At 39.8% G+C, this 20,093-nt stretch overlaps 1 protein-coding gene across 3 annotated transcripts in view; it reads left to right on the forward strand.

Moving 5' to 3' along the window:
* Positions 1–358: 358 nt before the first annotated feature.
* Positions 359–20,093, forward strand: part of fbln1 (fibulin 1) — a 46,632-nt gene continuing 26,897 nt past the window's right edge. The window contains exons 1-8 of one of the 3 annotated variants that reach the window (XM_047346227.1): positions 359–633; positions 5,934–6,042; positions 8,752–8,881; positions 11,795–11,954; positions 15,940–16,002; positions 16,122–16,208; positions 16,337–16,474; positions 16,565–16,702. In XM_047346227.1, the coding sequence (XP_047202183.1) occupies positions 579–633; positions 5,934–6,042; positions 8,752–8,881; positions 11,795–11,954; positions 15,940–16,002; positions 16,122–16,208; positions 16,337–16,474; positions 16,565–16,702 (880 nt within the window). In that variant the 5' untranslated portion in view covers positions 359–578. The remainder of the gene's footprint in view (positions 634–5,933; positions 6,043–8,751; positions 8,882–11,794; positions 11,955–15,939; positions 16,003–16,121; positions 16,209–16,336; positions 16,475–16,564; positions 16,703–20,093) is intronic. The other 2 variants (XM_047346217.1, XM_047346211.1) reach the window with 2 other exon arrangements.

Below are 20,093 nucleotides of genomic sequence, written 5' to 3' on the forward strand. Positions count from 1 at the left end.
CCAAAGTCTGGAAACAACCGCGACACATTTTTAAAAAGCTCTCAAACCATCTCCAGATGTTTACTAATCTCTAAAATCATTAGTCACAGACAGAGGTCTGCTCTACCATTGGCGAGAAGACAATTTCCATATGTGCAAGCATTCTTCAGGACACAGTGAAGAAAGATAAAAGAGACATTCTGCAGGTATTTTAAACGTGTTTATGACATTTCTTCAAGTGAAAAAAAAAAATCTTGAATCAACTTCCTGTTAATTTCAGCAGGAACCTGCTGTGGCTTCCAATAGTTTCTAATGTTAAATCAAGACGGGCGAAAAATAGCCTGTAATTGAAAAGCACCATGTGGGTGTCAATGGCCCCGGCCCGGCCCGCCCCTCACAGTGCCATTAGACGCTCCGGTCACGCTGGAAACTGCGACTTCCCAGCTCCATCACATCGACTTTTATTTCCTCCACACACTCGGTGCTTTCTTTTTTAAAGGAGCGCTGCGTTTTATTTACGCATCTTCGGTGGACAAACAGATCGCAAGCACCTTTTTTTTCCTCCCCTCCAACACTCCTGCAGCTGATATTCGAACCCAATGGCTCTGCGTGTGGTGCTGCTCTGCTCTCTGTCCGGGCTTCTTCTTGGCCAAGGTAAGTCACCTTTACAGAAGACGCTGTACACGTGAGGGATTTTAATCAAGTTGGGACAAAACAACATGAGATTGGCAATGATGTGTCAAAGTATTAGAAGGCTTGATAACTTTTTACACGAAGCGCTTGAAGGTATTCAGAGACAGAATCAGATCAAACAGAGTGAAACTTGAGGAAGTGATGATTTGTCTGGAGACTAGTTGGGGCATGTGATAAAAGTACTGCTGGGTGCTTCAAAGTGCCTCGGGTCTCTATGAAATACACTTATTGTATTACCTTAATTCAACATCAGCTTTATACAATGATAGTACAGAAATATATGCTTTCAGTAGCTAATCAGTTTTACCATCAATAGCCTAGCTGATTTATAGAAGGTGTGACGTCACATTAAGGCTGCTAAATTGTGTCTCCACAGGAGCTGTTCTGTTCCTTTGGTCATGCAAGTCAAAGGCATGGTGTCCTAGTGTGCTTTGATGTTATGTGAGAATCCTAAATTAGTATCTTACCAGGACAGGGCTCCACATCCCCCAGGCAAAGATCAGTTTGGTTTTTTTGAAGTGAGGTGAAGTTGTCTGCAATAGTCTTTTGTGAAACTGTTGATATATGGTCACATATCATTACACATTTTTCTTTTGAACTGGTTGATATTGAAATTATGTTTTAAACAGCTGTTAGCTTCCACCACTCAGAGGATTTATTAACTTTTTAAACAAGCAGATGTGTATATATGGCATCTTTCTACTACAGGTGCTATTACAAATAACTCCAGAACCTTACCTTAAATAAAATCTGAATTATCCCTTTTCTCAGGCCTTATTATAGTGATGCACCGATCAGACTTTTGTGGCAGATTTCTGATTTCTGACTGTTGTAAATGATTGTAAATGAAATTGTTGTATATGACAATACCAATCTTGGCCTCTTGAGAATTAGAATATAGAAAGCAGAAGCTTTGGCCCCAAAGCAGTCGCTGTGAAACTTGGTTTTGCTCATATTTTAAAACAAAGACAATATGATTAAGGAGCTGAGATTTTAAACCGTGCTTAGCGACTTGCATTAGCAATTAGCATGGCTAGCATTATAAAACTGCAGAATGTAGATGCTAACATTAACTCTGAAATTTCCAAAAAGCTGCCTGCATTTCTAACTCCATCATGTTCCATGACAGACAGAAAGCTCAAAATGATAAACGAAGACAACTCTGCAATATCTTTAGCCTTGCTGTTATCTGCTTCAAGTCCTTCTCTCTCTTACTCTCTCACAGCCTAAACAAACCAAAGACATGTCTCCTCATGTTGTAGAAAATGTAGTTTAGCTTTAAATAACTTCGTACATCTGTGGATGTCCTCTTACTTCGATTTTAAACACCTCTCTGATACTAAAACTTTGAGCCTATCTCCATTCTTGGAGAGTGTTGTGTGACATGGTAGTGCTTGCTCATGGTGCATTTAGTAATACAAAATTCATTAGATATTTCAGTTTCTGATCAGTGTTATTTGGAGAGAATGTAGTTGGACATGTTATTTAACGCAGTGGCGCCAAGCCCTGATCCTCTGACCACCTGCCCTGCATGTCATGGGATATCTTAAGGAGGCTTCATCTTCTCTTAAACAGGAGAAACAAAATGATTTCAGAAGTTGGGGTCAGAAACCTATCTTGGAGCACAATATATGAAGATCTTTGGCTGATCTCCAGAAATGTAATCATGTATTCGTAAAATCAGTATTCGTAAAATCCTAATTTTTAAAATGTATAAAATAAAATCTATAAAATACAGTTGTAAGAAATGGACACAAATGGCACAATTGGGGTTTGGGGTTGTTTATGCAGCTTTTTTCTCCCACTTAATTCAGAATTAAAATCTTTAGCAGTGATACAGTCTTAAGTAATTGATACACTTAGTTTGTGGAGAAGATGAAAAGTTTCAGAACAATTGGTATAGACAGACAGGTGTGATTTCTCCACTAGCACGAACAGCAAGGCGGGGTGTAGGATGGGCCACATGCTAATGGACATTTGTCTTCTAAGCATGCATGGGAAAATTCTTTCAGCTTTCTTCAAGAAGATGTCAGTAGCTTGATATTATTGTGGACAGTTATTATTTTCTAGTCAGTGAGCTGTTGAGTGAGCAATAGTTGACCACCAATCTTCTCCATGCTAGACTTTTATGATCATCCAGACAGAACAGAAAGCTCCCATTAAAAGCTTTGAGTGCAGCTTGGAAAGCGTTACAGTCTTCTGCTGTGATCTGGTCCAGGCAAGTTACTCTGTCTGGGCCGAGCTCCACTAGTGCGCTCCCTTGACTGTGTTTACATGAGATGTCTAGACTCAGGCAGGCCACGTGCTGCTCTGCATAGACAGAATGGCCCTCGCTACCAGCAGCTTCCAAAATGGAAAAGAGTCCCCTCCTGACAGTCGATGAGTCACAGAAACTGGTCAGAGCCATTCGGAGTGATCTGCGGATGGTTTTACCCTGCTAATAAATGTCAATATGTGTTGATCTACACATGTGGACTTTCAAGATAAAGTAACTTAGCAATGAGCTGTTATAGCAAGAAGACTCCTTAACAGAAGCAGAGTGAGATTATAAATAAAGGTTGCTTTAATATGTAAATATACACTAATCTCCCTTTACACCACAATTCAGATGTGCTATGTTGGATCACAGTGAACTTTCATGCTGTTCCATTCTACAAATTCACTTTCTTCCCTAGTTTAAACTTCAGCAAGTTGTCTTTGGCAAATTCCTAAATACATGTTGTTGCTACTAAGTGATTTGCCATTGTGTAGCTAATTACAAGTACTTGGACAGGTGTATCTAAAAAACTGGGTATTAAGTCTATATATACACAAAAATATTTAATGGCATTTTAAAAGGCCAAAATGACTATAAATCTGCTCTGCTTTTGATATTCCTCTGTCAGTTTTAATTTTCAGAAAAATCTCAATCACTTTTAAAAGCACTATAAAGTTAACGCTTCGCAAATAAATCCTAAGTTTATTTAAGGACATCAGCTGACAAAACCTCCACTTCTTGGACAATTCCTACATTTAGATTCTGTTGTCAAAGCAAAATATTGGTGTCTCTTTGTGCATGAAGTGATTCTTTCCGCATGCAGTAGCTAGAATCTGTCACTCCCAAATAAAATGTAATTTAGTCTAGCCAAAGAGACGTTCTTGTGAATTTGCCAATTTTGCCTTGTGAAGTTCAAAGGTCACAGAAAATTCATTCTCGACATTAAGCGCCCTCTATGGAGAAGTGAAACTATTTTTACTCTGGAACGGTACCTTTTGGATGCTTCTAAAACTGTGCAGTTTGACAGTAAAACTTGCAAACTTATGTTGACAAAATTACACACGGTTTAGGTATGGAGTTTACAGTGAAACTTTATAGACATATTAACTTTTCATAGACAAAATATTTTCTGATACTGTATTTGAAATGACTCTGAGTATAAGATTTAAAGCCAGATTGACTTTAAGAAGGCCACCTTGGTTGGCTTATGTTGAAAGCTTTTAAACTGGTTTCTAATTATGACAGGTGGTCGGTGCAAGAGAGCGTGATCCTGTGCGTCCTCACAACTGGTTGCTTGGAGAATAGTGTCACGAATAAATAGTAAATGGCCTGCACAGATTTATAGTGCTTTAACAAGTCCCCAGAGACCCCAAAGCACTTTACACAACAATCAGTCATCCAGGCATTCATACACACATTCACACACTGACATATCAAAACCGACATATAAAACAGATCATTGAAGAGACTTTTCCTGCCGAGCAGTTTATTGTGTGACACCACGTAAGCAGTTGTAAAAAATGAGCTTTGCACGGACATTGTCCAGCAGATATCCGCTTTGAGTCCGCACTGAGTCCACCTCAAGTACGCCCGACCGTGTGGGAGCCTTTACTTCTTCATGTGGGCATATACAAATTGTAGTTAAGCTTTTTGGTCAAGCTTGTAGGTGTCGAGTTTGGAGCAGAAGCTTTTTTTTTTGGTGAGCACCATCTCAGTCAATGGCAGTGTTAAACTTGCATCCTAACCAATATCCTTTTATCTATAGGGGACAGACAGTTGTCTGTGTCAGACAGGTAAAGCCTGAACTCAGTTAGGCAATGCTCCCAGACACACATCAATATTAATTTTAGAACAGATACATTAGACTAAAATGAAGCTTTTGGAAAGCCCTGACCTCAACCATTGGTAAACTTTGTGGACCAATGTTGATACTCAGTTCAAACAAACATTAAATGAAGTTCTACTATAATAAAAAGAGTGGGCTACATTTGTCAATCTGCAGTCTTTTGGTTTAATTGACTAATATTGCTGGTACCTCATCCAAACTGCTTTAATTGAATGATTCTGGTACACTTCCTTTAGTTCTTGTGGAAGAAAACAACAACTCTGTAAAACCAGGGAGTGCTAGTTCAGACACTTGTCCTCTTGTCCTAATCTCACTTACTATCTAAACTTGCTCACTCCTGCGAGGCCGCTTACAGCAGAGACAGCCCCCAGACAAAAGTATTCATACAGTGTATTTCCCAATCAGCATTCAGTGCAGTTATTCACAAACCACAGCCAAGGTTCTGTTACCAAGAGTCAATAAACAGCCTGGGTCTCTAATCCTGGTTCCAGCTATAGGCAATTTTTTTCTAGAAAAACAAGTATATCTGCCAAAGCATTTTCATGTTTGGCAGATCATACAAACCACAGGCAAGTGAATGTACTTGATGTGATTGTGATGGTTGATTGTTTACAGAGCTGAGGCATTCCACATTCTCTAATCCACATGAATCAGCAGCCAGATCCCCAAAGAACTGGTCGTGCTCCAGTCAAAAGCCTCTTTGTGTGTGCAGCAACAAATTCATCGTTCTCTGCCTTAGGCAAAAAACAAAATCCCTCAAGGACTGTAAAAGATTCTGCAATTCATCAATCTTAACAGGAATATTGGAATAGAAGGGAGGCATCTTTTTGTTTTTGTACTAAAAAGACAAATGTGGTTATCAAGACTCAGTAATAATTAACTGTCCCACATAATTAAAAAAACTGAGTTGTTATCTTCTGTTTGCCCTCATTCGCTGATAATTTGATCTAATTTAGGGAAACAGTTGTGGGATATACTTTAAGGAAGTTCTAACAGATACCTACCATAAGGTACTCATGGAGAACCTTTTATCCTTTATGAAATTTATAATTTGCTCTACAATGTTTTTTTTTCCATTCACAACTTGCTCCTCTGCAAGGTTATAGCCGAACCCATTCCACAAAGAAGATCAATTACATATTTGTTATATGTTCACAGGAGAAGAGCACATCTCAGTAGACGACTGTTGTAAAGATGGCCAGAAGCATGCAAATAATAAGAATGACTGTGCGTCCCTCCCCCTCATTTCTGCTTCAATCACTTGCAGGTAAGGTGCTTATTTGCTCTCAGTGATTCAATTGATATGAATTTAGAGTCGGGGGGGGGGGTGGGGGGGGGGGGTGTTCTCCAGCTTAGATGTACTTTACTCTCTGTCATGAAAAACTTCACCTTTTGTCACAATCTCTCATGTTTTTATCAGCACTCAATAAGTTCTTCCAGTATTGTCTCCTTGGATTTTGGTCTGCGGAATGCATACTGAAAATTTCTCTCAGTCCTTTTTCAGAATTACTTTACCTTACTGCCGTAAATCTCTGAACACATTATTCACTAGTGATGGGATAATTCATGTGTCCATGTAACCTTAGAAGGTGTTCTGCCACAGGTTGAAGGCCGCTGGCCTGGAGAGCTCTGCAGCAAACATGGATGGCAAATGCGTTTCCCATAATCTGCATGGCTTATCTTACATCTCTAAATTATAGTGTGAGTGGAAGATCTGGAAAGGGCATTAGTGGGGCAGGAGAGAGTACCTGGTGGTGCAGAAGAGTGTGTGTGGTCAAAGAAGGTTAAGAAGAGGGCCTGAACAGAAGGAAAAACGAAAAACCCTGAACAATGTCTGAACAATATTAAAACTGAAGAAAAATCTGTCAGAGATAAAGAATAGAGGGACAACAGGAGCACAGCTGCAGCCTTAAAAGGGTTTGTAGAGAAGGGGTGTGCCTTGACATAAAATACTGTTGTTTATTGGGAAAAGCTAGAGTGAGCTCCTTCAGCCAACATGCTGGAAAAAAGAGAATAACAGGGTGGGGGTTTATTCTATCCTTCTTGTAAAACAGCAGTAGACAGTAGACTAATTCTGTGTGAACATGTTGTTGACTGACTTGCCATAGATTTCTAAAGCAGTTTTTTTAGGATGCTTACACTGATTTATTAATTGTTATCTTGCTGAATCATGTCTGGCTGATGATGCAAAAAAAACTGAATTTCCCACCAACTGTTGGTCACCTAAGTAGTGGTCAACCCTCCTTTTTCTGACAGGAATCGGGGAGTTTGTTTTAAATGACTGGTTTGCTCTAATGATATGTTTCTAACTTACAATGCCTTGCAGAAGTATTCATGCCTCTTTTTACATTTTCTCTCATTACAGCGTATTCTTCTTCAGTGTATTTTATTGGGATTTTATGTGCTAGACCAACATAAAATAGTGCATGGGGTAGGGAATGTAGTCAGAGTTAATAGGAAGCTGGAAAGAGCTAAATATTGGGCACTTCACAAAAGGTTTGGAATGGCGCGAGGTTGTTGGGGAGGTTAGAATAAACTACTGAGTGTCAGTTTGGCCATTTTAGAATGGGCTATGTGCAGGGGTACTAAGTAAAATAATAAAGTGATAAAGTTTGTCCATCTAGAGCCCACTGGTGGCCATTGTTATACTAAAAACCACAAGGATTGGGGGTACCTCTCTCTGTCAGACTGATTATAACCATTGGAAAAGAGAAGGGGTCATACAGGTAGCAGAAATGGAGGGTGTGTTGCACCTCAACCATAACTGAGCCGGTTTAGGCTAAACCTGACTCCCCCTTACTGCAACCAACAGAGAGGGAAGAAGATGGAGCTAAAAATAATTGGAGAGTGTTGTTTCCTGTTGCATTGTGTATAAGGTGGGTAACTTTAAAATGGGCTGAGTCAATTCACTCGAATCATATAGATTTCAAGTCAGGTTCATACATTCCAATGAATCCTAACCATTGAACAGTGCAGTTAGAGTCAGTTATTTATTCAAATTTGTTAAAAAGTTTTTCTATCTAAGGAAACCCAACAGATTGGATCTTGTCAGTTACTTGCAGCATTCACTCCTCCCAGATGAGCATGTAGCGACAGTGGACAGTCACTGGCGTTGACTTTGCAGCAATCCCTCATACTGAGCATGCATGTAGCGACAGTGGAGAGGAAAAACTCCCTTTAAACAGGAAGAAACCTCCAGCAGAATCAGGCTCAGTGTGAGCGGCCATCTGCCACGACCGACTGGGGGTTTGAGAGAACCGAGCAGAGACACAAAGAGAACAAAGAAGCACTGATCCAGGAGTACTTTCTATGGGAGGGAAAAGTAAATGTTAATGGATATAGCTCTGTCGGTACTTTCATCTAGGAAGAAGAAACAGATAAACTGAGTCAGTTTTCAAGTTTATCTGAGGCCAACTTGAAAACTGCACTCCATCTAACCCTACTTAGCCCTGCTTTCTTGCAAAGAGGGATGAGCTAAATTTTCAATACATATCCGTATATGAAAAGCTGGGAGAGACATACCCTGAAAGACTGCTATAATTGCAGCAAAAGGCTCGATCAATTAGCGCCTGATATATTTTTTTTATCTTTTATTTTTTGAAAATAAAAAAAAGACCATGTATAATTTTTCTTCCGCTCCACAATTATTCACATTGTCATTTTCTGCTACACATAATTATATAAAACACATTAAATTCTGTGGTTGTACCATTGCTAAATTTAAAAAAGAAAGTGGTGCGAATCCTTTTGTAAGGCATTGTCCCTTACAATAAAAAAGGAAACACTGTAGATGACAGGTTCTTCAAATGAGAATAAAAGATCTGTTTTAACTTTTAAAACAACTGAATAAAAGCCTCCAGAAGTTCTGTTCACAAGAGTAGGGCAGAGCTTCTTTGCCGCATGGTTTGTTGACAGAAGAGACTGTAAATGCAACACCTGGGTTATGTGTATGTTTTTTTTTTTTTCCTTCTGGCAGGATTGCACAGGAGCAGTGCTGTGTGTCAGTGCTGGAAGATGGCATGTGTTCCACTGGTATCAACGTGGCCAAAGATCAGGCGGTCTGCGATTCTGTGCTTGCTGGCACCTGTGAGACCAAGACAACAAAGGTGTGATCGTATGTGACATTAAAGGCTAATTGACTTACAAATTATGCTACCTCTCAGAAAACAGAACACAAGTATAGCGCAAACAAAACATCTCTATTTATTAAATCCCTGTGCACCCATGTGTTTCTGAAGACTGACAGTTTCCATCTGAATAATCCAAGAGAGCAAGGCTGTGTTCGGTTAGATGAAAAAAAACAACGTTGTGTTTTGCACAGTACTGTTAAAACCCGTTCACAGCATTTCAATCAGGTTGAGGTCTAAAAGAAAAAAAGTTGGAGATAATGGTCTTGAAATCATAGCCATGTTTTATGTTTGGGATAAGCTTGAGCTTTTAGACATATTAACCTCAGATCTGACTTTAATAAACCTAGGTATGCAGAAGAATTCAAGGTTGACACAGTATCTACCAGGTATCCAGGTTTTGTAAATGAGGTCAAATGATCAAAGACAACAAAAAAGTAGAATTTAAATTGATTGTATTGTTGTTGTCTTTTTGTATTTTCTGCATGTGCAGGATGAGGCATGCCACTGCAGGGAGGAACTGAGTTTGTTGCTGTCAGATGGATTATAAATTCATATCTGACTTTAGAGCTATTCACAGGCTCACAGCCAACCACTGTTCAGCTTCACTGCATTTGGATCCAGATTTAAACTAACCTACTCTGTTTTCACAACATTGTACTTATCAACGCATCTGGAGGAAACTTGTCTTTGCCTGATCAACTATGTAGTTCAGGCTTGTACCTAAATGCTCTGCAGATGTAGTGGATAAAAGAGGATGCTCTGGATCCCACTCAGATGTGATATAAGAAGTTTTGTTATTGTGCACGATTTGAGCAGTATTTTACACTGACACTGGATATTTATATGTGAGTGACCTGTTCTACACTGTTTAATGGAAAAAGTAAGGGAATCCATTTGCATGGTTTCTCTAATGTGTTCAGGAGACGTGACTAAATTACACACTCATTAAAAAACACTCATACAGAAATTGCAACATGCAGACTCTGATTAATGGCTTAAATCTAAGTGGTGTTGACACCCACGCCTCTCTTGACAGTCTTCTGGTTTTATAATCACTATTTGTTGAATTTGAGGAAGCCATAATATACAAAACCCATTTTTTTAACTGGTTGAGTCAATTTTCTAATAAACTGTCTATTATAGATTATTCTTCAACATTGTTTAATAAATCTACATTTCACAAAAGGGCATATGGCTGATAGTATAAAGTAAGGAAATTGGTAAGGAGTTTGGTTAATTATTTCTTTGTTGTAACAATGCATCTTGGCTATAAATGTTCTACAGTTGGAAAGCTTATAGTATAATTTCTGCTTAAATGGGAACACAGTTGCAAGGAAAATGAATTTGGTAGGTTGCCAGTCCATCACAAGGCCACACAGGACAAACAACCACGCACACATGCAGTCATACCTAAGAGCAACAGTCATGTTTTCAGGCTGTGGGAGGAAGCTGGAATACGCGGAGAGACACTACACATATTTGGGGAGAACATGCAAACCCAGGATCTTCTTGCTGCAAGGCAAGAATGCCATCTGAATAACTCTTTCTTTCAAGACAAAATATTCCTCATTGCCGTTTTTAGTTGTGAACGTAGACTCTACAGCAACAAACGTAACGGTTACAAGTCAGTTACTTTACATTCATCCTAACTACTAAAAAGACAAGACGTCTATCAAAGGTCATTTGTTAATAGTTTCATAAGAATATCTTTAATAAAGTGCGTTTGCATCTTTAAGTCACGACTTTTACAGCTTTAAAAACTAAGGGGTATAAATTACCCCAAAATGTCAACTTTTAAAACATCATAGCTGTCTTTATTTTTAACATCCATATGTCTTGCTGACATTTGACCTTTAAAATGTAATTTTGAAATTGATTTATATAGAATCTTCATTTGGAAAGCTCATTCTTTAGTTTGAATGAAAGACATTAAAACAACTGGCAGTATCCTTATAGGATAATATCAGTTTGTCTTTTAAAAGTCTGATGAGGTTGTTGCATAGTTCCAAATGACATGAAAAATGATGAGTCTCCTTGTAGTTTATTTTCTAATTCAACAAGCTTGGTCACAATTCTTGACCCAATGTTTAGTTAAAACTACCCAACTTCTGTTCCACAAGCATAAGCTTGAGTTATTATGTGTATGTATGGTACACTTGTACCTGTATTCCAGTCAGCCAGCCAGCAAGCAGTCATTGGGCAAAAAGCAAGGTTCGCCCTGGACAAGTTGCCAGCCCATCACAGGGCGTACATTTAACCTTTCAGTTAAATAAATTATTGTGCAAAACAGACCTTTTAATATACACTGTTGGACTGTTGGACATAGTAACCCTACAGATTACCAGTCACACAGGCGGTGTGGCAATGATCCATCGCAAATAGGCAGATGTTGGAGGTTCTGGTTTGCATACAATCTCCAAATCGCTGCACTTTATTCAGTGTCAGATTTCAGATCTAAACCTACACTGAGCTATCACTCTTCTTCCTGACAGACTGTCATAGTGGTAGACTGAGCACACATCAGCCAGAGGGGATGATGTCAGCTCGTCATTGTCTGCCTGTTTCTCTCACTAACTTCCTGTCCGGGATGTTTGTCTTTCTGAAGCATGCCAGCTGGTGTATCTTCTTAATTCTTCTCTATCTATTTTGAACTCTTCTATTTGGCCATCCAAAGCAAACAAATTTTAGCAAAGTCTAAACAGCCTGTCCCAGCGACATTTAAACAACCAGCCCTCAGCTTCCCATCTCTTGCGTCCTGTTTTCACTCTTGGGCTTTCTTCTGCTGGAAATGAATTCCTTATAGAGTGCTTTTCCATCTTTGTCGAATTGCAGGATTGACTCAATGATTTACTCGCTCTTAAATGGGTTTTTGTGTTCCGTTTTGCACAGATGTGCTGCGAATGTTGTCTTCTGGGGAAGGCAGCTCAGGAGCTGAACATACCCTGCGACCACAGCCTGTCTGTAGGCTACCAATGCAGCCTGGTGTTCCGGGCCTGCTGCACGGATGGAGCCTCAGACAACCAGACAGCAGAACTAGGACAGTCTGAATGTATGTAAAAACTATGAATTCATGCAAAATATTTATATTCTGACTTTGTTTTGCATTAATCGGACAAACAAACAGAGAGAAGGAAAGAAAAAAAAAATTTGAAAATTTTGTCAGTGTTAACACTGGTTATAAATGTACGTCTCCACTGCCCTCTTCTGGACAAATATCGGCATTGTTTGTTGGGTACGTAGGAAAAAATACTAGCAAGCCCAGGGCTGTTCACAGACGTCCACCACTCATCCCCCTGCACATAAGTTACAATGAAGACCAAAACCTAATTCAAATTGAAGCATTTATTTAAAACATAAGTGACTTGAATGCGACATTTATTTGTGTGTGTGTGTGTGTGTGTGTGTGTGTGGTTGTGTGTGTGAATCCATGGGAAGCAACATCATCTGAAGCAACAGGGGACTCAGGGCACAACCATGATGACTCTGAAATGACATGAATTAGTTTATATGAATGTTGATTGTTCACACTGCACAAACACATTCAAAACCCAAGATCTGAGCATACTTCTTATCTCTGTACCACCCTCTCACCTGTCTCTCCTGACAAACCAGAAAGATAGACTGAAGTTATCCACCTGCCTTAGTCTGTCTTTCAGTCTGAATTTATTTTAGATTTGACTCACTGAAACATTTTTCTAAAAGAACACAAATATAAAGTGTGCTTTATTGAGTTATACACACATTTAATAGTGCAACTGTAATTTAGTACTGTATTCTTTGCAGTCAAATTTAGCCTGGATATCACTGTAATAACTTAACACATCTATCTGTGGTCAGTAGTAGTCTGGAGTGAATGTAAGAGAGAACAATCAGTTCTTGTTTGTTTTGAACAACAGAGGGACATGGGTCTCAGGATGTTTCACTGTCAGCTGCACTCTTCTTCTTTTGGCCTTTATTTTATTGGTGGAGTATGCAAAGCTGCACTCTTCAAGCATTAAACAACAGTGTTCTTGGGCCGCTTTTCATTTTAATTAATCTTTGTTAATAGTAGAAGAGAATGATTTTAAGGGTAAAAATAAAATTAAAAGTTTTTTGTAATAAAAAAGGAAACTATTAAAGCTGATAAATGAGGCTTTCACTCTGCACAACAATATACCGATAATGTCACCACAAAAGTAATAGTCACCGAAAAGGAATTGAAGCTACATCTGAGTGACTAGCAACACCTTAGGTTATGAGAGTACATGCTTTCAGGAAGAAAATAATTATTAATCATTGTATCACTGGTTAATTAAAAGTGTTGGGTTATAATGCACTGACCATAAAAGATATTGAAATGTATTATTCTGCTTACTAATGAAACACTTACAGTACAGACCAAAAGTTTGGACACACCTTCTCATTCAAAGAGTTTTCTTTATTTTCATGACTATGAATATTGTAGCTTCACACTGAAGGAATCAAAACTATGAATTAAAACATGTGGAATTATATACTGAACAAAAAAGTGTGAAACAACTGAAAATATGTTTTATATTCTAGGTTCTTCAAAGTAGCCACCTTTTGCTTTGATTACTGCTCCGCACACTCTTGGCATTCTGTTGATGAGCTTCAAGAGGTAGTCACCTGAAATGGTTTTCACTTCACAGGTGTGCCCTGTCAGGTTTAATAAGTGGGATTTCAATACTTATAAATGGGGTTGGGACCATCAGTTGTGTTGTGCAGGAGGTGGATACAGTACACAGCTGATAGTCCTACTGAATAGACTGTTAGAATTTGTATTATGGCTAGAAAAAAGCAGCTAAGTAAAGAAAAACGAGTGGCCATCATTACTTTAAGAAATGAAGGTCAGTCAGTCTGAACAATTGGGAAAACTTTGAAAGTGTCCCCAAGTGCAGCCGCAAAAACCATCAAGCGCTACAAAGAAACTGCCTCAGATGAGGACCACCCCAGGAAAGGAAGACCAAGAGTCACCTCTGCTGCGGACGATAAGTTCAACCGAGTCACCAGCCTCAGAAATCGCAGGTTAACAACAGCTCAGATTAGAGAACAGGTCAATGCCACACATAGTTCTAGCAGCAGACACATCTCTAGAACAACTGTTAAGAGGAGACTGTGTGAACCAGGCCTTTATGGTAAAATAGCTGCTAGGAAACTACTGCTGAGGACAGGCAACAAGCAGAAGAGACTTGTTTGGGCTAAAGAACACAAGGAATGGACATTAGATCAGTGGAAATCTGTGCTTTGGTCTGATGAATCCAAGTTTGAGATCTTTGGTTCCAACCACCGTGTTTTTGTGCGGCGCAGAAGAGGTGAACGGATGGACTCTACATGCCTGGTTCCCACCGTGAAGCATGGAGGAGGAGGTGTGATGGTGTGGGGGTGCTTTGCTGGTGACACTGTTGGGGATTTATTCAAAATTGAAGGCATACTGAACCAGCATGGCTACCACAGCATCTTGCAGCGGCATGCTATTCCATCCGGTTTGCGTTCAGTTGGACCATCATTTATTTTTCAACAGGACAATGACCCCAAACACACCTCCAGGCTGTGTAAGGGCTATTTGACCAAGAAGGAGAGTGATGGGGTGCTGCGCCAGATGACCTGGCCTCCACAGTCACCGGACCTGAACCCAATCGAGATGGTTTGGGGTGAGCTGGACCGCACAGTGAAGGCAAAAGGGCCAACAAGTGCTAAGCATCTCTGGGAACTCCTTCAAGATTGTTGGAAAACCATTTCAGGTGACTACCTCTTGAAGCTCATCAACAGAATACCAAGAGTGTGTGGAGCAGTAATCAAAGCAGAAGGTGGCTACTTTGAAGAACCTAGAATATAAGACATATTTTCAGTTGTTTCACACTTTTTTGTTCAGTATATAATTCCACGTGTTAATTCATAGTTTTGATGCCTTCAGTGTGAAGCTACAATATTCATAGTCATGAAAATAAAGAAAACTCTTTGAATGAGAAGGTGTGTCCAAACCTTTGGTCTGTACTGTATATACACAGCATTATGTATACATACAAATCCCAATGTATTTGACTGGGATTTTATGCAATAGACCCACACAAAATAGTGCAAAAAGAGGAAGTAAAAGTTTACAGAGACTCTTAAAACGTTTACAAGTTTTTGTGATACTCCTGAATAGAATCCAGTTCCACCAATTGCCTCAAGAAGTCACATAATTAGAGTTTACCTGTTTGTAATTTAACGTCAGTATAAATCCAGCTGTTCTGTGAAGACCTCAGAGGTTTGTTAGAGGACATTAGTGAACACACGCATTATGAAACCAAGGAACACAGCAGACAGGCGAGGAAGAAAGATGTGGAGATGTTTAAAATATGGTTGCAAAACTACCCAGAAATGGCCATCCATCTAAACCAACAGGACAAGCACGGAATCTCAGATCTGCAGAGATCCACAACTCATGTAGAAGAATCTGTCAACAGGACAACTGTTAATTGTGCATTTCAAAAATCTGATCTTTTTGGTAGAGAGGCAAGAGGAAAGACACTGTTGAAAGAAAGCCATTAGAAGTCCCATTTAAAGTTTGCCACAAACCATGCAGGAGACAGCAAACATGTAGAAGAATGGGCCCTGGCTAGATGTGACCAAAATTGAATTTCCGGGCCGACATGCAAAATATACGGCAGCAAACTAATAATGAACGACACCATGAAGACACCATCACTGCTGTAAAACATGGTGGTTGCAGCACCCACAGTGGATCAGATTTGATGGGAATATACATGGAGCTTGACTTAAAAGTGGGGTGGAAGTTCATCTTCCAGTAGAACAACAACCCAAAACAAATCTTGAAAACCACTTATTTTCTTTCCGCTTCAACTATTCCACAATTATGCACGACTTTGTATTGGTGTATCACATAAGCTTCTTAGTTTTCATAAATGAGGAAGCAGACTTGCTTCATCATTTATTAACAATGTGGATCTAAAGTCTAACATGGCAAGCTTAAGGTGCCAATTGTATTTGATGGATATGAACACAATTTACTTTCCCTCTGCTTCATACAGTACCCAACAAGCATGGCATCAATGTAAATGGAGGCAAATCAGTGGCAGACGATCCGTGCAAAGGTAAAGAATGTGAAAATAAGGCAGATGTGATTGTCTGTACTGAAATGCTTTATCCTTGAAAACCCTCCCATTGCTAGTATACAATGAAACAATAATTCCTGATCGGTGTTGTTTCCCAGGAAGGTGTGATCATGTCTGTGTTGGGAATGACATCTGCACCTGCATGGAAGGCTATAAGCTCAAACCTGATGGGCAGAGATGCGAGGGTAAATGATCTCGTTGATGTTGATATAAAAAAAAAAACAAAAAAAGAGAAAGCGATTAGGCAACTGTCCTGTCAGGAGATGGCAACATAAATTTCGCCAGAGATATTTGTGTTCTGTTGGTTTTTCAGACATCAACGAGTGCTTGCTGGGATCCAGTAACTGTCGGGGTGGAGAGCGTTGCATCAACACCGAGGGCTCATTCCGCTGCATGAGAGAGGTCAGCTGTGGAACCGGCTATGAGCTCACTGAAAGCAATGACTGCAAAGGTTAGCTACATTGTCCTCTTTTCTTAAAACTGTCTTTTGGCTGGTGCTCACATTCAGTGTATTAATTAACAGTTCTGGTGCTTCATCCAGATATAGATGAGTGTGAGACGGGTATCCACAACTGTGGTGAGCAGTTTGAGTGCCAAAACTCCCAGGGGTCATTCCGTTGTGTCCCAAAGACCAAGTGTGGCGAAGGCTTCATCCAGGACGCGCTCGGAAGCTGCATTGGTGAGATCTTTATATAGAGAAAGGGTTTTCTCAGATTTATTTTGTTAAGCTTTAACTGACTGGTACAGATTTAAATTTATGACTGTCATGTAACAGTGTGTGTAATATTACAATTACAAAGGACCCTAAACACAGTATTTGGTTGGATGTTACACATCAGGTGTGATGCATTCATGCTCTGTGTATTGATTATATATTTGACCAGCTGGATGTACTTTACCTACCTATTTTAGCGGCTGAGACGCTAGAGCATAGGGAATGTGGTGGGCACGTTGTGTAATGATAAATAAAGAATCTGAAGAATGTGGGTAAGTTGTAATTAATATCGTCAGTGCAATTCTCAGCAAATAGTATCACCATTACATATTTCCTGATATCTTGCAGCTCTAGTGTTTGGCATCACAAGGCTAAACAGCGATCTCTGTGTGTATTCCTGTTGGAATTTTGATCCTTATCTTAGCTTGGAGATTTCCAAAACGCTGCCAACAAATTCAACATGTTTCATGACAGATAGAGGTTGAAAGGCAAGAAGGATAAAGCAGAGCACCTTTTCCTGTTCTGTTCAGCCTTCCTGTTACCTGCTGAAAGTCTGGCTTTCTCCAGTCCGGCACCCTGAATAATCTGTGGACATGTCTCGACATGGCATAGAAAGTACAGTTTTCATTTCATTAGCGTGCATCCGCTAACTTTATTTTAAGCACCTCACCATTAGCGACCTTAACCAACCTGTAATCTTATTTACTCAGTAACAGCATCCGTCCACACCGAAGAGTGTTGTCGTCAGTCTGACCTAGTAGAGCTTAGTGTTGCACGTTTCAATAATTGGCAAAAGATTCAAATTTTTAGGTTCCGACCGGCTGGTCATTCAGTCCTGGCCTGCCAATCATCTGATTTCAAACGCCACTTATTTCTTTGTGCATCTCTAAATATTATCAATACAATAGTAATCATCTTCTGATGCTCTTTTCTAAATTCCACTCCCAAATAGCAGTATAGTAACAGCAGTAAAATAGTAGTTTTTATAAAATATCTAATTAGCTTTATAAGCTGGTTGAGGGATTGATTTTTGTATGAACCTCAGTTCACCTTGTCAATGTTATTGACCTGAACTGTTATCCCTCTGAACCTTTTTACATTACAACCATAAATGTCATAGATTTTGTTAAGGACAATATATGTTAAACTGTACAAAACACTGAATAATTGATCGCTGGAGTGAAAATGATACATTGGATACTCCTGGCTGATTTCCTAATCTCCTTTCCCAGCGTGTCAGTTCAGATGGACGCCAATGTCTTGGTATTTTTGCAGTGGCGCCCTACTTTTTCCGTAAGATGTTCAAGTCTTGTGATGTTGTTTTGTAACCAAACCCTGCTTTAAGTTTTTCCACAACTTTATCCCTGATGAGTCTGCTGTGTTCCTTGGTGTACATGACACAGTTTGTTCACTACAGTTCTCCAACTAACCTGTGAGGCCATCACAGAACAGCTGGATTTATATTCTATTTGCTAATGAGGGAACATCTGGAGTTAATTGTTTGCACTAGATTTTATTTATGGGTAAATCAGAGTAAAGGGGGCTAAACATAAATATATACCTGACTTTTCAGTCTTTTATTTGTTAAAAAATGTGAAAACTAGGTAACATTGTTTCTTTATTTTTATAATTATTGCAATATTTAATCAAATCAGGTCACGAAAATACATAGAAATTTGTTCCTATGTGAAAAAATGTATAAAATGTAAAAATACTTTTGAAAGACACTTAATGTTTGATTTATGAAAAGATGGAAATTGGAAGGTTATATTTTTCCCCCAAAAGGAGCTATTTCCAGAGTGGAGTCAGGTTAAGCCATTATTATATGATGTTAATGTCGGGGTGCAACATTTTGGACTTTGTTTTTGGTTCTGTGTTTGTTTATTTTTTCGTCTAGTTTGGGTTTTGTAGTTTGTTTGTTTATTTCCTTTTATCCCTGATAACTTTGTTCTCTCTATTGCCTCCTAGTGTTTGTTTTCTCTCCTCTCTTTCTTAGTTTCTAAGTGGTTGCTTTCTTATTACTTTGTGTGGTATTATTATTATTATTATTATTATTATTATTATAGTCCTTTGTCTTCCCTGGATTCTCTTGTTTAGTTTCTCATTTAGTATCTCGGTGTTATGTTAGGTATTTGTTCTCTTCTCTAGTTTAGTTCCTTGGTTTAGTTTCTATACTTCCAGCCTCACTTATAGGTTAGCTTTAGTTATTGTTTAGTTATTGTTTACTCCACACCTCAGGAATCTGCGCAGGGATAAGGAAGAAGCTCACAGCAGTGGAGATTGGGCGCGGTACAGGCAGGCCAGGAACAGACTAACAAAGGAGATCAAAGCAGCCAAGAGAAGCTACAGTGAGAAGCTTAAGAACAGCCTTTCTACTGGTGACACTTCAGCTGTTTGGACCGGTCTGAGAAACCTGACTGCCTTTAGGAGCCCCTCCACCCATCCTGAACAAAGTTGTCTCCTGGCCAACTGTCTGAATGGCTTCTACTGCAGACATGACAAGAAGCCATTCACACCTCAAATCATCCCCTCTACATCCCATTCAGGAACAAATTTGACCCGTAAAACAACCCACCCCCTACCTTCAGATCCTCTGTCTGCACTAAAGATCTCCGAGGAAGAGGTAAACAGGCTCTTTCAGTGCATGAAAACAAAGAAAGCTGGAGGACCTGATAACGTCTCCCCATCATGCCTGAAAGCCTGTGCAAATCAACTCGCTCCGATCTTCACAAGGATCTTCAACAAATCACTGGAGAAATGTGAGGTCCCCTCCTGCCTCAAACGATCCACCATCATCCCGGTGCCCAAGAAACCCACCATCGTAGGATTAAATGACTACAGGCCTGTAGCCCTGACGTCTGTGGTCATGAAATCCTTTGAGCGGCTGGTGCAGAAGCACCTGAAAGACATCACAGGCCCCCTGCTGGACCCCCTGCAGTTTGCTTACCGAGCAAACAGGTCGGCAGATGATGCTGTTAACTTAGGTCTACACTTCATCCTGCAACACCTCGACCGTCCAGGGAAGTACGCCAGGATCCTGTTTGTAGACTTCAGCTCGACCTTCAACACCATCATACCAGACATCATCCACCAGAAGCTCACCCAGCTCAACGTTCCAGCCTCCACCTGTCAGTGGATCAACAGCTTCCTGATGGACCGACAGCAGCAGGTGAGACTGGGGAGCATCTTCTCCCAATCCAGATCAATAAGTACTGGTGCCCCCCAGGGGTGTGTTCTATCCCCACTCCTCTTCTCTCTGTACACAAATGACTGCACCTCATCGGACCCGTCCGTGAAACTCCTGAAGTTTGCAGACGACACCACTGTCATTGGACTGATCCAGGACGGTGATGAG

This window comes from Girardinichthys multiradiatus, chromosome 2, assembly GCF_021462225.1.
Source record: "Girardinichthys multiradiatus isolate DD_20200921_A chromosome 2, DD_fGirMul_XY1, whole genome shotgun sequence".
NCBI classification, from domain to species: Eukaryota; Metazoa; Chordata; class Actinopteri; order Cyprinodontiformes; family Goodeidae; genus Girardinichthys; species Girardinichthys multiradiatus.